General features: G+C 44.4%; 1 protein-coding gene and 1 pseudogene across 2 annotated transcripts in view; both read right to left on the bottom strand.

Annotated features, from left to right (window-relative positions):
* Nucleotides 1-3,364: 3,364 nt before the first annotated feature.
* The window catches only part of LOC148022306 (uncharacterized), a 160,610-nt gene continuing 144,713 nt past the window's right edge, over nucleotides 3,365-19,261 (bottom strand). Inside the window, exon 16 of one of the 2 annotated variants that reach the window (XM_087697940.1) lies at nucleotides 3,365-3,918. In XM_087697940.1, coding sequence (XP_087554066.1) covers nucleotides 3,757-3,918 — 162 coding nt within the window. In that variant the 3' untranslated portion in view covers nucleotides 3,365-3,756. The remainder of the gene's footprint in view (nucleotides 3,919-19,261) is intronic. The other variant, XM_087697939.1, reaches the window with a different exon arrangement.
* Nucleotides 8,159-10,102, bottom strand: LOC148022307 (uncharacterized; annotated as a pseudogene).

Raw genomic sequence — 19,261 nt, forward strand, 5'->3', positions numbered from 1 at the left:
ATTTCCCATAAAAACATGCTAGCTTAGTCAAATAGGGAGAAATGTATTTCAAGAGGACACTATCTATGGGATTTTTCTCAATCAAATAGAGAAGCATATGTTTGAAGAGGATGATATCCATGGGATTTTTTCAAGTGTAGATGGATATATGAAGGAGTTAGGTGGGTTATATTGCATCTTCTTCATGCTATCACCCACAAATAGTATCATCATAGAGCTAAAGTGTGGCCAATCAATATCATCAAAACATTTTAGAAACTATGGCTTTTGTCTTAACTCCTTCCTAAAGAATGAGTTATAAGAACAAATGCACTGGTGGTATCACTTTCCTATGATGAGCCATAGTCTCTTTAGAAGAAGACATAAAAGTGTGACATATTCTAAAGAATACATGTGGAATTACTTGCGAGGAATCTCAATCCTTATGTCTCTTGCACCTTTTTCTCTTCAAGTATTTTTGATATAATATCTTATCATTGGAGGGGAATTCACTTTTAGGTAGTTGAGGAAGATAGGATATCTCTAGCACACCTCCTCATTCCATTGCTACTCAATTTGGTGATCCTTATGTGCATGAGCTACTCCTTGAAATCCACCTAATTCTTGCATTCTTGTGGCAAAGTTTGCAATATCCCCTTCTCCAATTTCCCATACATGAACCTGCCATTCATAGTTCTATTACATACCTGAACCAAGTTATGCATGTAGAGAAGTCTCTATACTACTAACATGCATGACTTTTGAGACTCAATATCATCATCTGGTTTGAAATTTTCTTTATCTCCTACGTGAACTAGAAGAATAAATCCTTGTCCACTTGAATATTGTAGTAGTTTTCTCATTAAAAATAGATGAGAGAGAGAGAGAGAGAGAGAGAGAGAGAGAGAGAGAGAGTGACTGGGTTTATCATGCACTATTGTTTGTTGAAGCATGTTCTTTAGAATGGCATGTATGGCACTACTATAAACGAGCACATCACATCTCAAGTTTTTACAACCACCCGTCATGGTTCTGTAGGTTGAAGGGATGTGCCCATGGTCTAGCATATTGTTTTTGCTTGTTGCCGAATAACTATGTCAAAGGTTGGTGTATCCCACCAAGAACTTATCATTTACATTTTACAATTTCATGGATACATTCAAGTTGTCATTCTGATGACGACTTTGTAACGTTCAGAAATTTGTACATTAGCATTGAATAAGCTTGCAGATCTACACAATATAGAGTAGCTAAACCCACATTGGCAGCCATATACATATGTTTTTCTGAAGGAACGAATATCCATGCCTTTGCAGGTTAACATGATATGACACTAAAGAAAAACCTGCTGCTGAGCAAGACGACAAATGCTATATCACTACTGTCAATGCTTGAATGAAGGTCTCTGCTTGGCAATCTGCTTATCTCCTGAATGAGCAATGGTTGGAGTAGAAGCACAAGAAGGCTCTTGCAAAGATGGTTCAACGATACGACAAGCAGTCGCCACTCAATCTCATGACCAAAATAGACTCGCAAAATGACACTTTGCAAGCCAGTCTTAAAACTAAAAGGACATCACGCTCTAGACACCCATCCTTATGAACCCATTTCCATTCTGCTGATGTATCAATTGAGCAAGCTTTTATGATTGCAAACAACACAAATACTGCACTGGTCCAACGTGAAGTCGAAAAGCACTAGCGACTGTATAGGATGCAAGTGACCAGGACAAGATGAGGAATTTAGTTTTATACCATCTGCCAGTGTTGCTGCCAAGCACATGATGATGGCCTTCTAAGGTTCGTAAATTGATCAACATGATGGCTCATACGAGACATCTTTATGGCATCCCCAGTGGAGGAGGTCACAAAAACCAAGTGGAACAAAGAACGAATGATTGAGACAATTGCCTATGAATTCAACCACCTCTAGTGTTCAACCCTCACTAGAGGTGGAAGGACTACACAGTCAAGTACATCATTATGTTCCAAACCCATTTCCGCCAGTTCACGAACATGTATGTATTCCAAGGCAAGTCCTTGGCCAAGTGCAGCACCAGCTCGTCCGCCATGATATCCAAAAGAGAGTCTCCCTGCATGCCCACGTCATAGCTCAGGTGAACAAGAATGACATCAAGTAGAAAACAAATCAGATTGCCATTTCCATACTAATCACAAACATCAGCAACAAGCACAGTGATGCACTGAAAGAACTCATGCTCTGTACTAGATGCATGTCTACTATGATGCTTTGCCCAATCCTCCAAGCAGTCTGCAACGCAAATACGAGCTTATGTACGAGCTTCGGCTTCAAGTAGAGCCCATTCTCGACCACAAGTCCCTAAAATAGTTGTACTATTGGCAAGGCTACAAGCATCACAACATCCTCCCATACCACTCAATACTTCTGTTGCTGTGGGGTGGGCACATATATCCAACGAGTCACCAACTCATCTATCTCAACTAAAGTATGCGATAAAGAGTAAGCCAATGCCGCAACTTCTATAGCAATGATCATTTTTCATTCTCTCTCTCTTCCAAGCTCATTACCTCCGTGCCCTTCTTGCAAGTTCATTAGGGTATGCATTATAAATCATCTATGCTATTCCAAATGAGCAACCTCAAAGCCAAAGGCACTATTTTTCTCCAGTGTTCTTAGAAAAAATATGGAGTGCAAAATTGCTTACAAACGCAAAAAAGGGGGTCCAGGGCTCACTTTGACACTCTATTGTTGTGAAGCCAAAGGCAGCATTTGGTTCACTGAGTTCACAAAAAAGTAAAGTGCAAAATTGCCAACCTGAACCCAACCCCTCACCCCCAACAAAAAATAAATAAATAAAATAAAAACAAAAATCACCTTCAAAAATAAAAGATAAAGGCAACCAAGCAAGCCCAGTTATGAAATCCATAATATACTAGCCATTTATTTCTTTTACAAATTTTGATTGAATAGTTAACAACTGCGTATCCAGTTACAATATCAACTTCCCATACTCAACCTATTAGAAGACACTTTACATAGCAAATGGCCTTAATCCCCTACCTTCTTCACCCAAATTCCAAAAAACAATTAGACTGTGAGCTGGTATATGCATATGCATGTGAAAAGCTCCTCTCTGTTGCATGATTAAGTGGTGTCTGACGAATCCTTGTATGCAAGCCGTAAATCTCTCTCTGCTTATGGCTTTAGATACTGTTCCACCTTTTTGTAGTCTGTATAACACGATATGGATATTTGTTTGTACTGATACTTCATACACTTCTTGTTATTACACATCTGAGTTACAATTATGAGATTGTCTTTATGAGATTGTCTACTATTGGCATCTCACTTAACATCATCCTTTATCTATTACTTTACAGAAGGATACACTATCACTGAATGTTATATGAAGCAGTTTTGGAAGAAGACAGCTTAAGTTCTGGATTTACAGAAGACACTATTACTGAATGTTATATGAATGGGCTTGCATGTTTGCACAATGTATCATGGAAAGGAATGAATAATACTATTTAATGGACAAGTAATAAGAGGTTATGTACAACAATAATCAGGAGATACGAATAAGCCAACAAGCCAAGATGCTTTCTGATAGCATCAGATCAACCATTGGAATGTCTCAAGCTGCTACATCCTTTCAAAGGGCACATGAATGAAGGAATTATATACAGATTAAAATGAATGCGTTAGTTTCTGCTGAATGAACTTTGGCATTCCATCTGGTTGCAACTTTTGAGTTGAAAATTCAGGACTTTGATCCATCAAATGATAGGAAGGTCAACTGGAAAGGAGAGCATGCGAGAGAGTGCACTTGGCCACTGAAATCAACTGTTCAGTTCCTGCATTTTGTGGGTGCTGGTCCAAGGTGTGTAAAACATTGCATGAAAGTTCTATCAACATTGTTTTCCACGCTCTGGCAGTAGCTTCTGCTTTTGATACCTGAAAAGTCCATATCAAATGGTCTTAGAGTTAGTGATCCATTATGCCTCTGCATGATATTACAACTGGAAAAACAATACATCTTTAAAGATTCAAATGCTTTGCCTTTATTTAGTGGCAAGCACACAATTTTGCCTGTAAATTCCATACACAGCCCCTGTAACAAACATCACCTCTTGCCTTGCTAAGCACAACCAACTACCCTGAGCTCATGCTTTAAATCTGGTATTAGCCTGAAACTCAACACATTTTTGCACCATTAAGGGAACTCCCGTCATGTAGCTGCCCATGGGCAACAAAAGAAAAAACTCTCTGATGCTATAGTGACCTTCTACCTCCTCCTAATCACAAATTCCTACATCTATCTATCCACTTCCTCTAAAACAGGTGAAGAGTTTTCATTTGGTTGGGAGGAGGCCAATGAGGTGAAACTAGAACAGTTAGATAGACCTTTCAGCATAGGGAGAGCGGATGGCTTAGCAGTGTGGATTTGGTTAGTGAAGAGAGAAATTTTAAGCGAAGTAACTTTCCAAGGGGACAACCTGCCAGCATAGATCTGGCTTCAAAGGAGAGGATGCTAACTCATAGTTCGAGAGCTTTGCCTTATGAGATAACACTTGGAACAAGCTTTATTTGCAAAAATTTAAAAATGTAGACAACCTTGGTGAGACCATGAAAGCCCTGATCATAGGGTTCACACCAAGATATAGAACCCTTAAGAGCAAGTTGTCCTCTCCACAAAAAGCCCCTTTAGGAGAAAAGGATAAGGCTTCCTCTCATTTGGAGTACCTCAGGCTTTAGAATGTATGACAGAGCACATTCTAATGTTGATTAGATTGCATCCATTCAGATTGGCTGCATAGTTGATGTTTCCCTCATAAATTCAAGTAAACAAGCTAGTAGACTTAAGAAGCAAGCATTGATCATGCTAGTGTCCCACATGGAAACCTCTGCTTTAGAGACAAAGAAGGCAATCATGGACAAGATTGACATTAAAAAAGTAAAAGACGTGTTATTGACAGCATAGCAAATGCATGAGAAAGCAAGCAAGCAAGAAATACTAACATCTACATAAGGCCAATGTGGCCTACGAGACAAAATCCAAAGTAAAACTGTGTCTGATGTCATCTCATTAGTAAGGTGAAGATAACATTAAAATAAGTAAGGCCTATGAAACAATGCTGAGAATAACTGTATGATGGGACTATGCCAGAGAACAACAATGTCCAGTCTTGTCCCATCAGTAGAAAGAAAATGAAAACTTGACCTGACAGATCTATTTACTAAAACTGTGGTGGAGACTATAGGCTGTAGCTGATCTCGAGATCTGCACATGATCTCAGCTATGATGTGGTCCCTAACTACTCCATGATATGCTTGGTGGTGAGTCTTTGGTATCTCGTGATAATGACTCTAATCCAGCGGCCTCCTCGGATGTGGTCCCAGTAGATGTGGTCGTTGTGCTTGAAGAAGTGAAATGGCTCTATCTAGTGTGACTTCATGGCATGGAATGGAAGGCTTTTGGTGGGGTGGCTTTGTCTCTACTAGGCTAGCAGTCTCAGTAGGGTTTGGTCGTTGAAAAAGTTTGTCATTGCTCTTTGTGTAGGTCCCTTTGGGTGAGCTAGCCTCCTATCTCACAATAGTGTTGTGAGATGCCTTTCAAGCTCCTGGAGAAAAAGACCTAGGCATCTTCGGTCCCTGTACTCTATCACATGATGAAGGGGTCCAAAACAAAAACACGAAAGAAGCAATGGTACCATCCTCGTATATCATAGTATACTATACATCTACATATGTAGTGCCCCTTTGTCTTAGGCTCTTAGCCACAAAGTTGGTAAGCGCTATCCTCTCATGGAGTATTTGTCTATTTTGACTAAATTGTGAGATGGAGACAGGATCGAAGCTCAGCACAAAAATTAGTAGACAGTGTGAGAGTGAAGCACAACACCCAATGCAATAGACTGAAAGAGTGTAGATTGAAAGTACAAGGTACAACCCTTATACCTTAGGGTTATAGGGGGTGTTCACACCCGAACACGATAAGTGCCCGTAAGTGTGTGACAAGCACATACGAAATAAGACCATAAGTCTGGGGAAAAAAACCTCTCCTACTGAGAGTAAAAAGTGCCCCAGTGTCCTACTGATCACCGACACTCCTATGTGAGCGTAGGCGTAAGTGAGGCGTAAGTGAAATACCCAACAAATCCCCCTGGAGTGAAGAGTGATCAAGAGTACAAGGGTCATCCGCCACCAAAGGAGATCAAATTTAAAGCATTGCGAAATGCTTCAAACTTGTCACGAGGAAGAGCTTTGGTGAAGATGTCCGCCACATTACTAGTGGTAGGACAATAGACAAGGCTGATATCACCTGCATATAGGCTCTCTCTAACAAAGTGATAATGTATCTCAATGTGTTTCGTGCGTGCATGAAACACTAGGTTCTGTGCCACTACAATGGCACTCTGACTGTTAGTGAACAAAGGAGTAGGCCCCGTAATAGATACATCCAGATCAGCTAGCAAGCGTCTAATCCATACGCATTCAACTGTGGTAGTGAAAGATGCCTTGTATTCAACTTCACATGACGATGTGGTAACAGTGGATTGTTTCTTGCTAAGCCAAGATATGCAAGACGAGCCAAGAAAGAAACAATTGCCACTAGTGGAGTGACATGAATCATGATCACCAGCCCAATCAGAATCATTGTAAGGATGTATCTGCAGTGGTCCCCCCTTGGCATAAAGCAATCCAAGAGATCTAGTACCCTGCAAGTAACAGAAGACACGTTTAACAGCTTGCCAATGTGACATGTATGGCTGATGCATATATCTGCTCAGGGTTGAAACTGCAAACTGTATGTCCAGCCTAGTGTTGCATAGGTAAATAAGACATCCAACTGCTGGAGCATATGTGTGTATATCAAACAAATCACTATCATCATGTAATGACAGCTTTAGTCCAGGTTCCATTGGTGTACAGACTGGCTTGCAATCCTATAAACCAAACTTCTCAAGAAGTTTACCAATGCATCTTGACTGTGATAAATCAATACCTCTAGCATCATGTATAAACTGAATGCCCAAGTAATAATGCAAAGACCCCAAGTCTGATATGTCAAAAATTTGCTTCAAATTTTGTTTAAATGCTGAAATCTGATCAGCATGTGTCCCTGTAAGCAAGAGATCATCAACATATAGACAAATGATCAGCATGGATCCCCCCTTTTTACATACGTAAAGGGTAGACTTAGATGAGCTGTTTATGAACCCTTGGCTAAGCAAGAAAACATCTATCTTTGCATAGCAATCTCTAGGAGCTTGTTTCAAACCATATAAAGCTTTTTTCAGCTTGCAAACCAAGTGTTCCGATCCCTCAACTGCAAAACCAATGGGCTGCTATACATATACTTCCTTATGAAGTTCCCCATGTAAAAATGCAATTTTAATATCCAACCGATGCACAATCCATCCATAATGGGCAGCCAAAGCAACCATAGACCTGATGGTTGTCATACGGGAAGTAGGAGCAAATGTCTCCTCATAGTCAATGCCTTTCTTCTATGCATAGCCTTTAGCTACAAGCATAGTTACTTGGAGTTTCGGAAACGGCGAAACGGAAACGGTGGAGAAACGGTAGAAACAGAGTTTCGTCTCTAGAAAGAAACGGGGAAACGGGGAAACAGGGATACAAGGAAATATGTAAACCCGATTTAATATATAATATAGATAATAGATGACAATAAGCCATACTTGTCACTTGATCGAGAAACACTTGACATACATGATTAACATACAATTGATTATTAACATTGAGATTTTATACTATCATACAAGGTCGGAGGTCCTAAATCCTAACTTCTATAACCTGTTACCTATAGCCTGCACCAATTTTCAAAATCGAAAGATACATCAGGATTCATACAGTATACTTAAACTTTGAATTGGCAAGTGCCAAGCACACTCTAAAGATATTCATAGATCACACTTTAAAGATTAGATCATTACAATTTACATGTAACATGATAATAGATATACATGAATCACAAAAACACCTGGAGGTTGGATCTTATTCATGAATCATGAAAAAAAGATACAAGAGCATAAAAGATAAGTTGATAACCAATGATCCATAAAACACCACGGTCCACTGAGTCCTCAGTCAATGACCATATACATAAATGATAAGACACAGTCACACAAGAGAGCATCTGTCTGAACTCTGAAGAGTCAAGACTCAAGTCTCATCTGTGATCACTCTCCTCAGCATCTGCATCACTACCACTAGCACTGCCAGATGCATTGATAGAAGTAATATCTGACTCAGAGTGGTCATCGGCACTACTAAATGAGGGCGAGGGTACATTTGCTGAAGTGCTGGTACCCTTGCTTGTCGACCTTGACCTTCGTGATGAAGCTCGTGTGTGGTGTGCTGGAGCTGACATCTCCTCATATAGCATGGTATAAATGTCTAGCTCCTCTCTGGGAATGTCTGGAATGTCCTTCATTTTCTCAATGTTAATCTTTTCAACATTCACCTGGCAAGGCTCAGGAGATGAAGATGTGTACTCAAGGAGGCGAAGATTACAATGACAATACACAAGTCTCTCAAGCTGTGCTGTCGTCAAACGGTTCCTCTTCTTTGTGTGGAAGAGGGCCCAAGTGCTCTAGTTTCTTTCACAAGGACTTGAGCTACAATCTTGTGAAAGAACTCGAATGGCAAGATGTTTCTGCCAATCACATGACAAAAACAAGAAAAAAATATTATAATTGATTCTTGTATCATGATTCATGTTTGTCCTGAAGCCTGAAAGTTGAGTCTAGGCTATGGTTTATGGGTTAGCCTACTTACCAAGGTAGATGCGGATGTCTCATATTTCTCCCACCAAGACACACGCTACAACTGTGTCTCTCGAAGCTCTATTGTAGGGCGACCAAAAGAGAGACTCCTATTTCGAAAGAGGAGAAGATTATCCTCTAGCCTTCTCAGCATCTGCACATCTCCTCCTGCCCACTTTGAGAAGTACTCCTCGATGCCATGCTCTAGCTCTTCATTTTGGTATTGTATCTCATTACGCCATAGAGGATGCAATACGTGTGCAATAGCATGGATTGGTCTATGAAACCAATCCCATCGCGGGTTCCACACACATTGAAGCTCCTCAATCCTACATTGACACATGTATGAGTTTATAACAAATTACAATCATAAATACACACACAGTTAGTGTCTTCTAGACTCTAAAAATAAGTTTATATCACAATGGAAAAAGTTCAAACTTTAAAAGGAACTTACTTTGAGCGAGAAAGATAGGCATTGCTCTCAAAAACCTCTCCGATCTTATCCATGTACTCATACAACAATCCCATGGTACTCCCCTCCATGTCAGTGATGCGTAAAAAGGAGTAGATAGGCTTGATGGACTTCACAAAAGCTTCAGCCTCCAAGAACCATGTCTCATCCATAGCCTGTCGTGCAAAAGCCCTATAGTGTGTATCTTGATGCTCAGGCATGGCTGACCACTCTCTGGACACAACTGTGCGCATCAAGCCCTGGCACACTCGCACAATCCACTCAACAACTATAAACATATTCGCAAAGCGTGCGCTAGATGGCTTTAGCAACTCAAGGTCACTGTGTGCATGATAGATGCTCAACATTTTAGGCCTCTTGGTGACAAAGTTCACCATGGAACTTTGCAGTAGTAAGAATAGTGTCTACCCAATTCAATTTTTGCAAGTCCTCCATCAATAAATTAAGAGAGTGTGATGCACACGGAGTCCATCTAATCTTGGGATAGGCAGCCTCAAGCATTTACCCCATGGAAACACAATTGGAACCATTATCCGTAATCATCTGCACCACATTTTCTGGCCCTATCTCCTCAATGGCTGTGCGTATATGCCCATAGATGTACAAGCCTATGATCACTGTACCAAGCTGAAGCATCAATGGCTCTCAAGAACATTGTCCCCTTGCATGAGGACACTAGAATGTTATAGACACTGCGTTTACATACATCTGTCCACCATTCACATAACATAGAACATCCATACTTTACCCAAGTGGCCTTCAATGGTTCTAACTGAGCCTGTATACGCATCTTCTCATTTTTCAGTTCTCGTGTGCGCATACCATCATAGAATGGACCTTCCCACTCGCATCCAATACGGCTAACGGCCCTCATGGCTGATCTCCATCGTGGCGTTCGCAATACATAAAAAGGTATAGCACACTGTATAAAGCAGCGAGTGAGCTCCCTAGTAGCCTCTTGAATAGCTTGCTTTTGCAAGCTTGCCGGAATGCTTGCCTTCTGAAGTGACCCTTTTGCCGGCCCTGCCACTATACTTGTACCAACTCCACTTCCACTACTAGTGGACCCTGCCAATGGAGTCCTGTGCGCCCTAGGCCCCGGCCCCCCAAACCCTCCCACTGAAGCTGCATCTGACTCCAATGTAGCTCTACTCCTCTTTGATGGCGCTGTTGCTGTAGAAGCTACATCATCTATTCCCCTCTCCCCTATAACTGATGCACTTTGATTGCCTAACCGACTAAGCTTCCACGCTTGAAGAGAAGCCTTCACGTCTGCGGGTACATTTGGACACGGGCCTAGGTCTTTATTTGCCACATGTGCAAGATGATCTTTGATCCTTGTGGCTGCCCCTCCTCTTTCAATGCCACAATAATTACATCTCCATCGCTTGGAGCCACCACCACCTCTATACTCAGTGAGAATCGTTACATGATCCCATGCAACATCCTTCACCATGATGATTGCAGGGCCCAGGCTGCAGCTTGAGATGGTCACAACTTCACGAATCAAAATCACGATTCACAGGCTACAACCTACAACCACACATAAATTTGAGATAGATGTGTGTGTGTGAGAGAGAGAGAGAGAGAGAGAGAGAGAGAGAGAGAGAGAGAGAGAGAGAGAGAGAGAGAGAGAGAGAGAGAGAGAGCGAATGAACGTGAGGGAGATGGGGTCATCGCCTGTGCGTCGTGCCCTGCTGCCGCCTGTTTGACCTATTGACCAGGGCCCCTGACGTCCCCCCGTTCTGTGCGACCTGCTGCCGTTGCCCGCGTGACCTGTGACTCGCGCCCCCTTCCGTTGCCCTAACCTGCGCCCCATCACCCCGTTTCGCCTGTGTCTCGCGCCCCCTGCCGTCGCCCTAACCTGCGCCCTCTATCGCCAGGCCCCGTGGACGCCCGCCATCTGCCTGCCACTTCCGCCGCTGGTCGCTGGTTCTGCGCCAACGAGCAGCGCCCTTCGCATTTGCCCCTCGCCGTCTGCCTTGTGCTTGACCCCGTGACGCCTGCCCCGTCCACGTTTGACCGGTGCAGAGCATTCCGTCCATGGTTGACTGCTCTGCGTCAACGAGCAGGGCTGCTGCAGCTGCGTTGACGCCTTACCGGTGTTTGGCCCGTTACCCCAGGTGGTTCCCTGATTTTGCAGGTCTGCGGGACTTGCACACACAGAGAGAGAGAGAGAGAGAGAGAGAGAGAGAGAGAGAGAGAGAGAGAGAGAGAGAGAGAGAGAGAGAGAGAGAGAGAGAGAGAGAGAGAGAGAGAGAGAGAGAAGACAGCAGCATGGCTGGCCTGGATATGGATTTTCTCGACCGGATGGTGGCAGCCCTTGGCCCTGATTCCGATGCAGAGGAGCCGGAGGATATGGTGCCATGCACGGAGGAGCTGCCTCCGGGTTCTGAACTGCCGCCTGCCGGCAAACGCTCCAAGCATACTTCTGATGAGCCAATGGGTCCTCAAGAACGTTCCTATGCGCAAGTGGCCTCTGATCCTGTGGATTCGCAGGAAATTGACTGGGAGCATTTGCTGGACTTTGCCAATACTCTGCTTGGCGATTATGTCCAGCATAATAATGAATCTTTTTCTGATGCAGGAACGGATGATATGCTAGAAGCCACGGTGGACCCCAAATCAGTCTTGCGATCCTTCTCGGTGTTTTATGACCGTGCCGTTATACTTTTCTTCATTGGCAGGATCCCAGTGCTGTCGCATATTCGCCAGTGGATGCACCATTTATTGCAAGGGGAGTGTGTTGAGGAGATCTTCCTTGGACCTCGCGGCTTTTATGAGGTGCTGTTGAAATCGGAAACGCATCGAGCTGAGCTCCTGTCCAAGTTGCCACTATTCTTTGATCGCCGCCTGGTCCACGTTGTACCATGGCGCCCCATGGCCGACTTCCAGCGTCTGCTTCAATGAGAATGCCCGGTGTGGGTGGAAGTGGAAAATTGTCCGGCGGTCTATTGGCCAATGTTGAAGGATGCGATGGCGGTTGTGGGAACAGTGTTGGTTCCCCCAAGCCTCAGGGCAATGAACCGCAACCGTTTATGCATGTTATGGGACACGGCCAGGAAAAGGCCCACGTGGCTTCGCCTCAATTGTTCAGGCATGCATCCTTTGCATTTTTGCTTGAAATGGGGCAACTTTGCGGGACACTGCTTTTCATGTGGTAAATTGGGGCATTTCATGGCTGAATGCCCTGAAAGGCAACCGTCTTCGGAGGATGCGCAGGTTGTGCTGCCCAAGGATGACATGGTGCTTGATGCCCCGCCCCAGGAAGCCCTTCAGTCACCTCATGTCATGGATAAAGGCAAACAACAGGTCCTGGGTTTGGATTCCCGTCGCACTGACTGGATTGAGGCCCGTCCCAAAAAAGGTAAAAAGTTGGATGCAAGCCTGGCAGATATTGGGCCTACTGCTTCCCAGGATTCCGTGCGCACGTATACGCGCAGGAAAGAAATGGTCACTTCACAGCAGGCTGCGCGTACTACGGCCCCGTCTGCCCCCTGTAATCAGTCTCCAAGGAAAGTCTATACCGACGGCCCCAAAGGCCCCCCTGCTAAGCTGGTGTTTGATACCAAAGGTAATGTGATTACACCCTGGGATCGGCGTTATCCCCGCCCCACTCCCAAGGCAGTGGATTTCCCTTCTACTTCTAAAGTAGATCGCCAGAATTCGTTTGCAGTATTGGCTGATTTTCTGGATGAGGGCGTCCTGGATGCTCTCGCGGAAAAGTGAAATCGAGGCAACAGGCGCCTCGTTCCTGACTTCCTTTTTTGAAGATATATGAAGATAGTCACGTGGAATGTGCAAGGCATTTGCTCTCGCCATAAGCAACATGCCATGTGGACCGTCTTGCATGAGAACCAGTGGGATGTATTGTGTGCAGTTGAGCACAAAAGTCACGGTGAAGCAGGAAAAGTTGTGGATTGTCATGGATTCCGTCTGTTTTATGCAGGGACCCATGCTACGCACTATTCGGGCGTGTTGATGATTGTCCATGAGAAATACCAGCTTGTCCTTATTAAAAATGATGTGCAGGGCCGCTTTCTGGTAATCGAAGTCTTATTTAAAGGAGAGATTTTATGGTTATTGGGCCTTTATGCTCCGAATGATCCCGCATCTCGGTGGGATCTTTGGTCCACTTTGCAGGCCTCCATGTCACTTGGCCGAAGGGGGTTTTTGATGGGAGATTTCAATATGTGTGTTCACTCTTCTCAGTCCACTTCAGGGCATTCGGTAATGGATGCGCCGGAAAGCCGGGTGTGGAATTCCTTTGCTTTGCACGTACTTAAGCAAGATCTTTGGTCGTGGCTTCACCCTTCTTTTTCAGGGTTTACTTTTCATTCCGCACAATATGCAACTACTTGGTCGCGGCTGGACAGAATGTATATCATGCAGGGGGATGATTTTCTTCTGGAGATGCTGGAAATGAAGGTCTTGCAGCAGTATGCGTTGTCGGACCATTTCCCCCTCCAGCTTGAGATGCGGGCACAATCTATTGCACCTTTTATGCAGTTGTTGGATAGGCTCCCTTTACGTTTCAACTCCTCTTATTTGAAGCATTCAATTTTTCAGGGCTATATGCAGCAATTGATTGAGAGGTTCTTATTGGACTTCGCCTCTGAGGGCTTGCCTTCATTTGCACGGTTGCTCTCTAATGTGCAGCGGGTTGCTCGGCAGTATGGGATCCATCATGCCTCGCTTTGTCGCCGACGTCGATTTGCAGCAGAGGACTTACTGGCTTTGGTGCGTTCCTTGCTTCGGGATTCCCCAGATGATGATTTTCTGCTGTCACTGGAGAGGCGTTTGGCCCATCTTCTTCAAGTGTTTCAGTTGAAATCTTATCAGCAGGCCAAGCTGCATAACTTGACTGACACATTGCGAGATAGTGCCTGCCAGTCTCATAAGTTCTTTCGCGCCTTGCATGCGTCTCCGGCTCGTGACAATATGACCAGACTCCAGGATTCGGAAGGTCGCATGGTCACTGATCTGCAGACCATTGTCAATATGTGCAGAAATTATTTTATGGAACTTCTTGGTTCTTCTCCCTTGCCTTCTAGCCAGGTTACGCATGCCCGCTCGGTCTTCTATCATCTGGTCCGCCAGCAGGTTCCATTTGATATGCAAGACACTTTGGAGGCGGATATTTGCGAGGAGGAGGTTATGGATGTTTTGTTGCACCTGCCTAAGGATAAAAGTCCTGGCTGGGATGGTCTCACTAATGAATTCTTTCAGAACTCGGCTACGCAATTGGTGAAGCCATTGGTGGTCATGTTTCAACAGGTTTGGGAAACAGGGGTCATGCCCTCCTCATGGAAAGAAGGCCTTATCAAACTGATTCCAAAGGTCCCTTCGCCGTCAAAGCTGCAACACTGGAGACCAATCTCTTTGATGGGCTCCATGTATAAAATCTACTCCAAAGTGCTGGCGAATCGGCTTCACAAGCACCTTCCCGCTATTGTGCATCCTCTCCAATATGGTTTCATTAAGGGCCGCAACATTCTGCATAATATCTTAAATGTGCAAATGGCTATTGACTATGCGCGGCACTCCGGTCAGGAAGTGGTATTGATTCAATTGGACTTGGAAAAGGCGTTTGATTATGTGGACTGGTCTTTCATTGCAGATCTCATGTCTGCTATGGGCTTTGGTACCCGGATGTCCCGATTGATCTATACCATTAGTGCTGCGGCTTCCTCCAGAGTTATGCTCAATGGTGGGGTTATAGAGCCATTTGTCCTTGCACACTCGGTCAGACAGGGTTGTCCTTTGAGTCCTCTCTTCTTTGCCCTGGCGACTCACCCGGTCCTTTCAATGTTATCCTCCATGGCAGCTTCTGCTCAGCTGGCAGGGTTGTCTCTTTCTTTGGGCTAGCACTTCATTAGCCAATCTTTGGCTGATGATACCTTTATGATTTTGCAGGCGGACAGGGACAACATTCGAAAGGCATTAGATGTTTGGACGCTTTTTGGTTAGGCCTCTGGGCTTTGCATCAATGCCTTTAAGTCAGCCATTCTCAGTTGCACGGAGCCTGATTTACAGTCATTAGGCTGGTAAGGCCAGGTGGTTTCCCGTGGCTCCATTGTCAAGCATCTTGGATACCCATTGGGGGTGGATGTACGGCCAAAGGACCTGCTGGAGTGGATTTCACAAAAACTGGCGGCGAAGTTTATATATTGGAAGTCGCAAGCGTGGCCATTCCATGTCCGCCTCAAAGTGGCTCAGACAATTATGCTACCAATGCTAACGTATTTCCTGCCATTGTTGCCATGGACGCCTACTACTTTGAAGGCTCTCACTCATCCCATCCGTTTCATGCTATGGAAGAAGGATTCACTGCAGGCAGGCATTTCGTGGATTTCATGGTCACATACATGTACCCCTAAGCGCATGGGTGGTGGAGCTATTTTGGATGCAGAAACTCATATGCTAGCTCTCCGTTGGTCCCTTTTTCGTGCCATGTGTGTGGATCATCACCCGTGGACCATCATAGCCCGTTATTTTCTTGAGGACAGCGGGCTCCGCCATGGTAACACCCGCCTTCGGGCCTCCTGGTGGCATGTCCTTAATGCTGACTCTCGTTTTTCCAGTCCCTCTTCCTCTTTGTTACTGCACTTGGTAGGCTCTTGGAAAGTGGTGCTCCAAAAGGCCCGTTGGCACCCTGTAGGGGACCGCTTGCAGACTAACTCCTTTTAGCTGGAATTGTTGGCAGTATCGAGACTACTTTCATGGGACGATAAACATCAGCTCAGACTGAGATTTAACCGCATGGCCCGCTTAGGTGTGACGTCGGTTGCAGATGCTACCCTTGCCACTCGCAATGTCCTCGTATCGTTTCGGACTGCTAGGCGACTTTTCAAGATCGTGCGCGGATACCGTGATTTATGGGGAAAGCTTTTGTCGGAGCTTCAGGGTAGGCAACCCTTTCCTTCCCTGGCTGTGGATCGCCCTTGGCAGGACTGGGACCTTGCAGGCCAGTTGAGTCTGGAAAAGGCCTCTACTAATCAGATGTATCATCTTCTCATTCAAGATCACCAATGGCTGGGTGAGAAGGCTAATACTGTTTGGGGACTGCGGAAATCGCTGTCCTGGTGGCAGACAACGCTGATGGAGGGCTGGCTGAATAAGGCACCTTTCAAATGCAAGGTCTTTCTTTGGCGGGTAATGATTGGTGGTCTTCCTCTTGCCTCGGCCCTTGCCAAGCGTCGCATCTCAAATGGCAATTGTTTCTTCTGTACCACAACGGCGGAATCGGCCTGACATCGTTTTCTTTCTTGCCCGCTCGCCAAGAATATTTGGTCACTCTTGTCGCACATTTGGCGCGCTGTGGTGGGGTCCTCACTAACTCCTTTCGATTGGGTTTTTGTGCGCCCGAAGTATCCCACACCGCCACAGTTGCATATGAAGATCTTATTTCACTTTTTCAGATACTGGGGATGCTGGCACATTTGGACCACGCGCAATGCTTTTCTCTTTGATTCGGCCTCTAATGTACCGCGCCATATTGCCAGGCTTAAAGGGCTCTTGCATTGGCAGCTAGATCTCATCCGACACTCCGACTTGCTCCCTCGGGAGGATTTGCATCCTTGGCATATGGCAATTGCCTCTGGGTCGTTGCCATGATTGGTGTAACCTTTTTAGTGCATTACTACGGGGATTTCCCACACGTTGGCCTAGGGCCCTCGTGTCTCTTGTAATCAGAAAGAGAGAGAGAGAGAGAGAGAGAGAGAGAGAGAGAGAGAGAGAGAGAGAGAACCTCTTCACCTGATGGCTTAGTGTCATCATGTATCTTGTAATCAAGTAATCTTGTATTTTTTTCGTAATTAATACAATTACCTTTTACGAAAAAAAAAAGGAAAAAAAGAGAGAGAGAGAGAGAGTGTGTGTGTACCTTCTTCGTAATTAATACAATTACCTTTTACGAAAAAAAAGGGAAAAAAAAAAGAGAGAGAGTGTGTGCGTGCGTGTATGAGTGCGTGGCTTTGGAGTCCTCAATTGACAAAGGAGCACGCCCGAGTCCCGACAGAGTGGAGAGAAGAAACGTAGGCAGGCCGCGGGTGAAAAGTCGACTGGAATGTGGGAGTCGGGGCGTGCTCACGTTCGGGCCAAAGTTTTGTCCCGAATCGCAGTCTATAGAAACGCCGTTTCTTGGGCATTTCCGTTTCTAGAAATGTTGTAGCGTTTCTAAAACGCCAGAAACGGCGTTTTGTGTAACTATGGCTACAAGCCTTGCCTTATATTTGTCAATGGATCCATTTGCATTTTGTTTGAGCTTGTAGACCCATTTTGTTCCAATGGCTTTCTTCCCAAAGGGCAAAGACACTTAATCCCATGTTTAATTCTTAGTTATAGAATCCAATTCAACTTGCATTGCTGCCATCCAATGCACACTCTGTTGTGCATCCTCAAAACATTTAGGCTCCTCATCATCAAGGGTACTCCATGGTATGTGCAATATCATGCATATGAGCTTACCTTCTAGTATGACCAGCCATGGGTGCATCCAGATGACTATCTTTCATAGTCTGTAAATACCATCTAGGCATTTGTCTTGCCTCTTGACTGTGCATAAGCTCTTGCTGAATATTCAGATCAGCCAAAGGCTGAATTTCTGCATTTTCCAATCGAGTAGCTGGCTGAACGTTGAGTTCACTCGCTGAAACTCTAGTTGAATCACCAAATGTAATGGGCAGCACCCCTTCAAATACATAACAGGTAGCCTGATATGTATCTAAACCAGCAAGGGACAATTCTGATTTTTCATCAAATAAATACATTTTTAGAGAGAGGATCATAGAGTCTGTAGCCTTTGCTCTCACTACTATATCCCACAAAAATGCATTTGACAGCCTTGTTATCCAACTTTTTTCTGAGTACATGTGGAATGTGTGCATATGCAAGGCACCCAAAGGTATGAAAGTGTCCAACAGAAGGTTTTCGACTGTTCCAAGCCTCAAAAGGTGTAATTTTTTTCAATGCTTTGGTGGGGCATCTGTTCAAAACATGGCAAGTACACATGACGGCGGCTTCCATCCAAAAAGTGTGCGGCAAGCTCTTTGCTTTTAGTATACATCTGGCCATCTCCATGAGTGACCGATTCTTCCTCTCTGCAATCCCATTCTGTTGTGGAGTATAAGCAATAGTGTATTGATGGACAATGCTCTTCTACTTTAAAAAAGAATTCAGCATAGAGGACATATATTCCCCTCCTCGGTCCGAACGTAAAGTCTTTATTTTACAAATAGATTGGTTCTCAACAAGTGCAACAAAAGCCAAGAATGCATCATACACTTCTGACTTTTTGACCAAAGAGTAGACCCAGCAAAATCGAGTAAAGTCATCAATAAAAGTCACAAAATAATAACATCCTCCCAATGACTTTGTCTGCATAGGCCCACATACATCTGAATGTATAACTGCAACCTGGCTGTTGCTCTAAAAGCAACATCGGGGGAAAATGAAAAACGATGCATTTTTTCCAAAATACATCCTTCGCACAAGTGCTCAGGAGGTCTCTCCAGTAGAGATAATCTATCTAGCATCTGTGCTGTAAGAGCATCAAGCTGCCAAAGTTCACATGTCCCATCCTAGCATGCCCTAACTTTGCCTGTATCATAGCAAGAGTAAGAATGGATGCCAAGTACGCTGACTGATTAATTGAAAGAGCATCCAAATCGTATAACCCATGACATAAAGTGCTTGTCAAGATCAAAGTCGTGTGTTCTTTGTCTCTTACCATGCATCTGTCATCATCAAATGTGACTTGCAATCCACAACGTGCCAAAGAAGAAATAGAGAGCATATTCTTATTTATGCCTGGCACAAATAAAGCATCCTGTAGGCGGAGAATAGAGCCATCAATGGCTGTGAGCACAATCTCCCCAATACATCTAACAGGGTATGATGCATTGTTGGCACATTTATAGATTTGCCAATTGGAGCTGCACCAACAGAAGCAAATAAATCTCTGCGAGATGTAATATGCCTAGAAGTACGACTGTCAAAAAACCAAGTGTTTGATCCTCACTAGAGCTAAATG

This window comes from Lygodium microphyllum, chromosome 17 (genome assembly GCF_053477565.2).
Source record: "Lygodium microphyllum isolate KBCC chromosome 17, Lygodium_microphyllum_v1.1.10, whole genome shotgun sequence".
Taxonomy (NCBI): domain Eukaryota; kingdom Viridiplantae; phylum Streptophyta; class Polypodiopsida; order Schizaeales; family Lygodiaceae; genus Lygodium; species Lygodium microphyllum.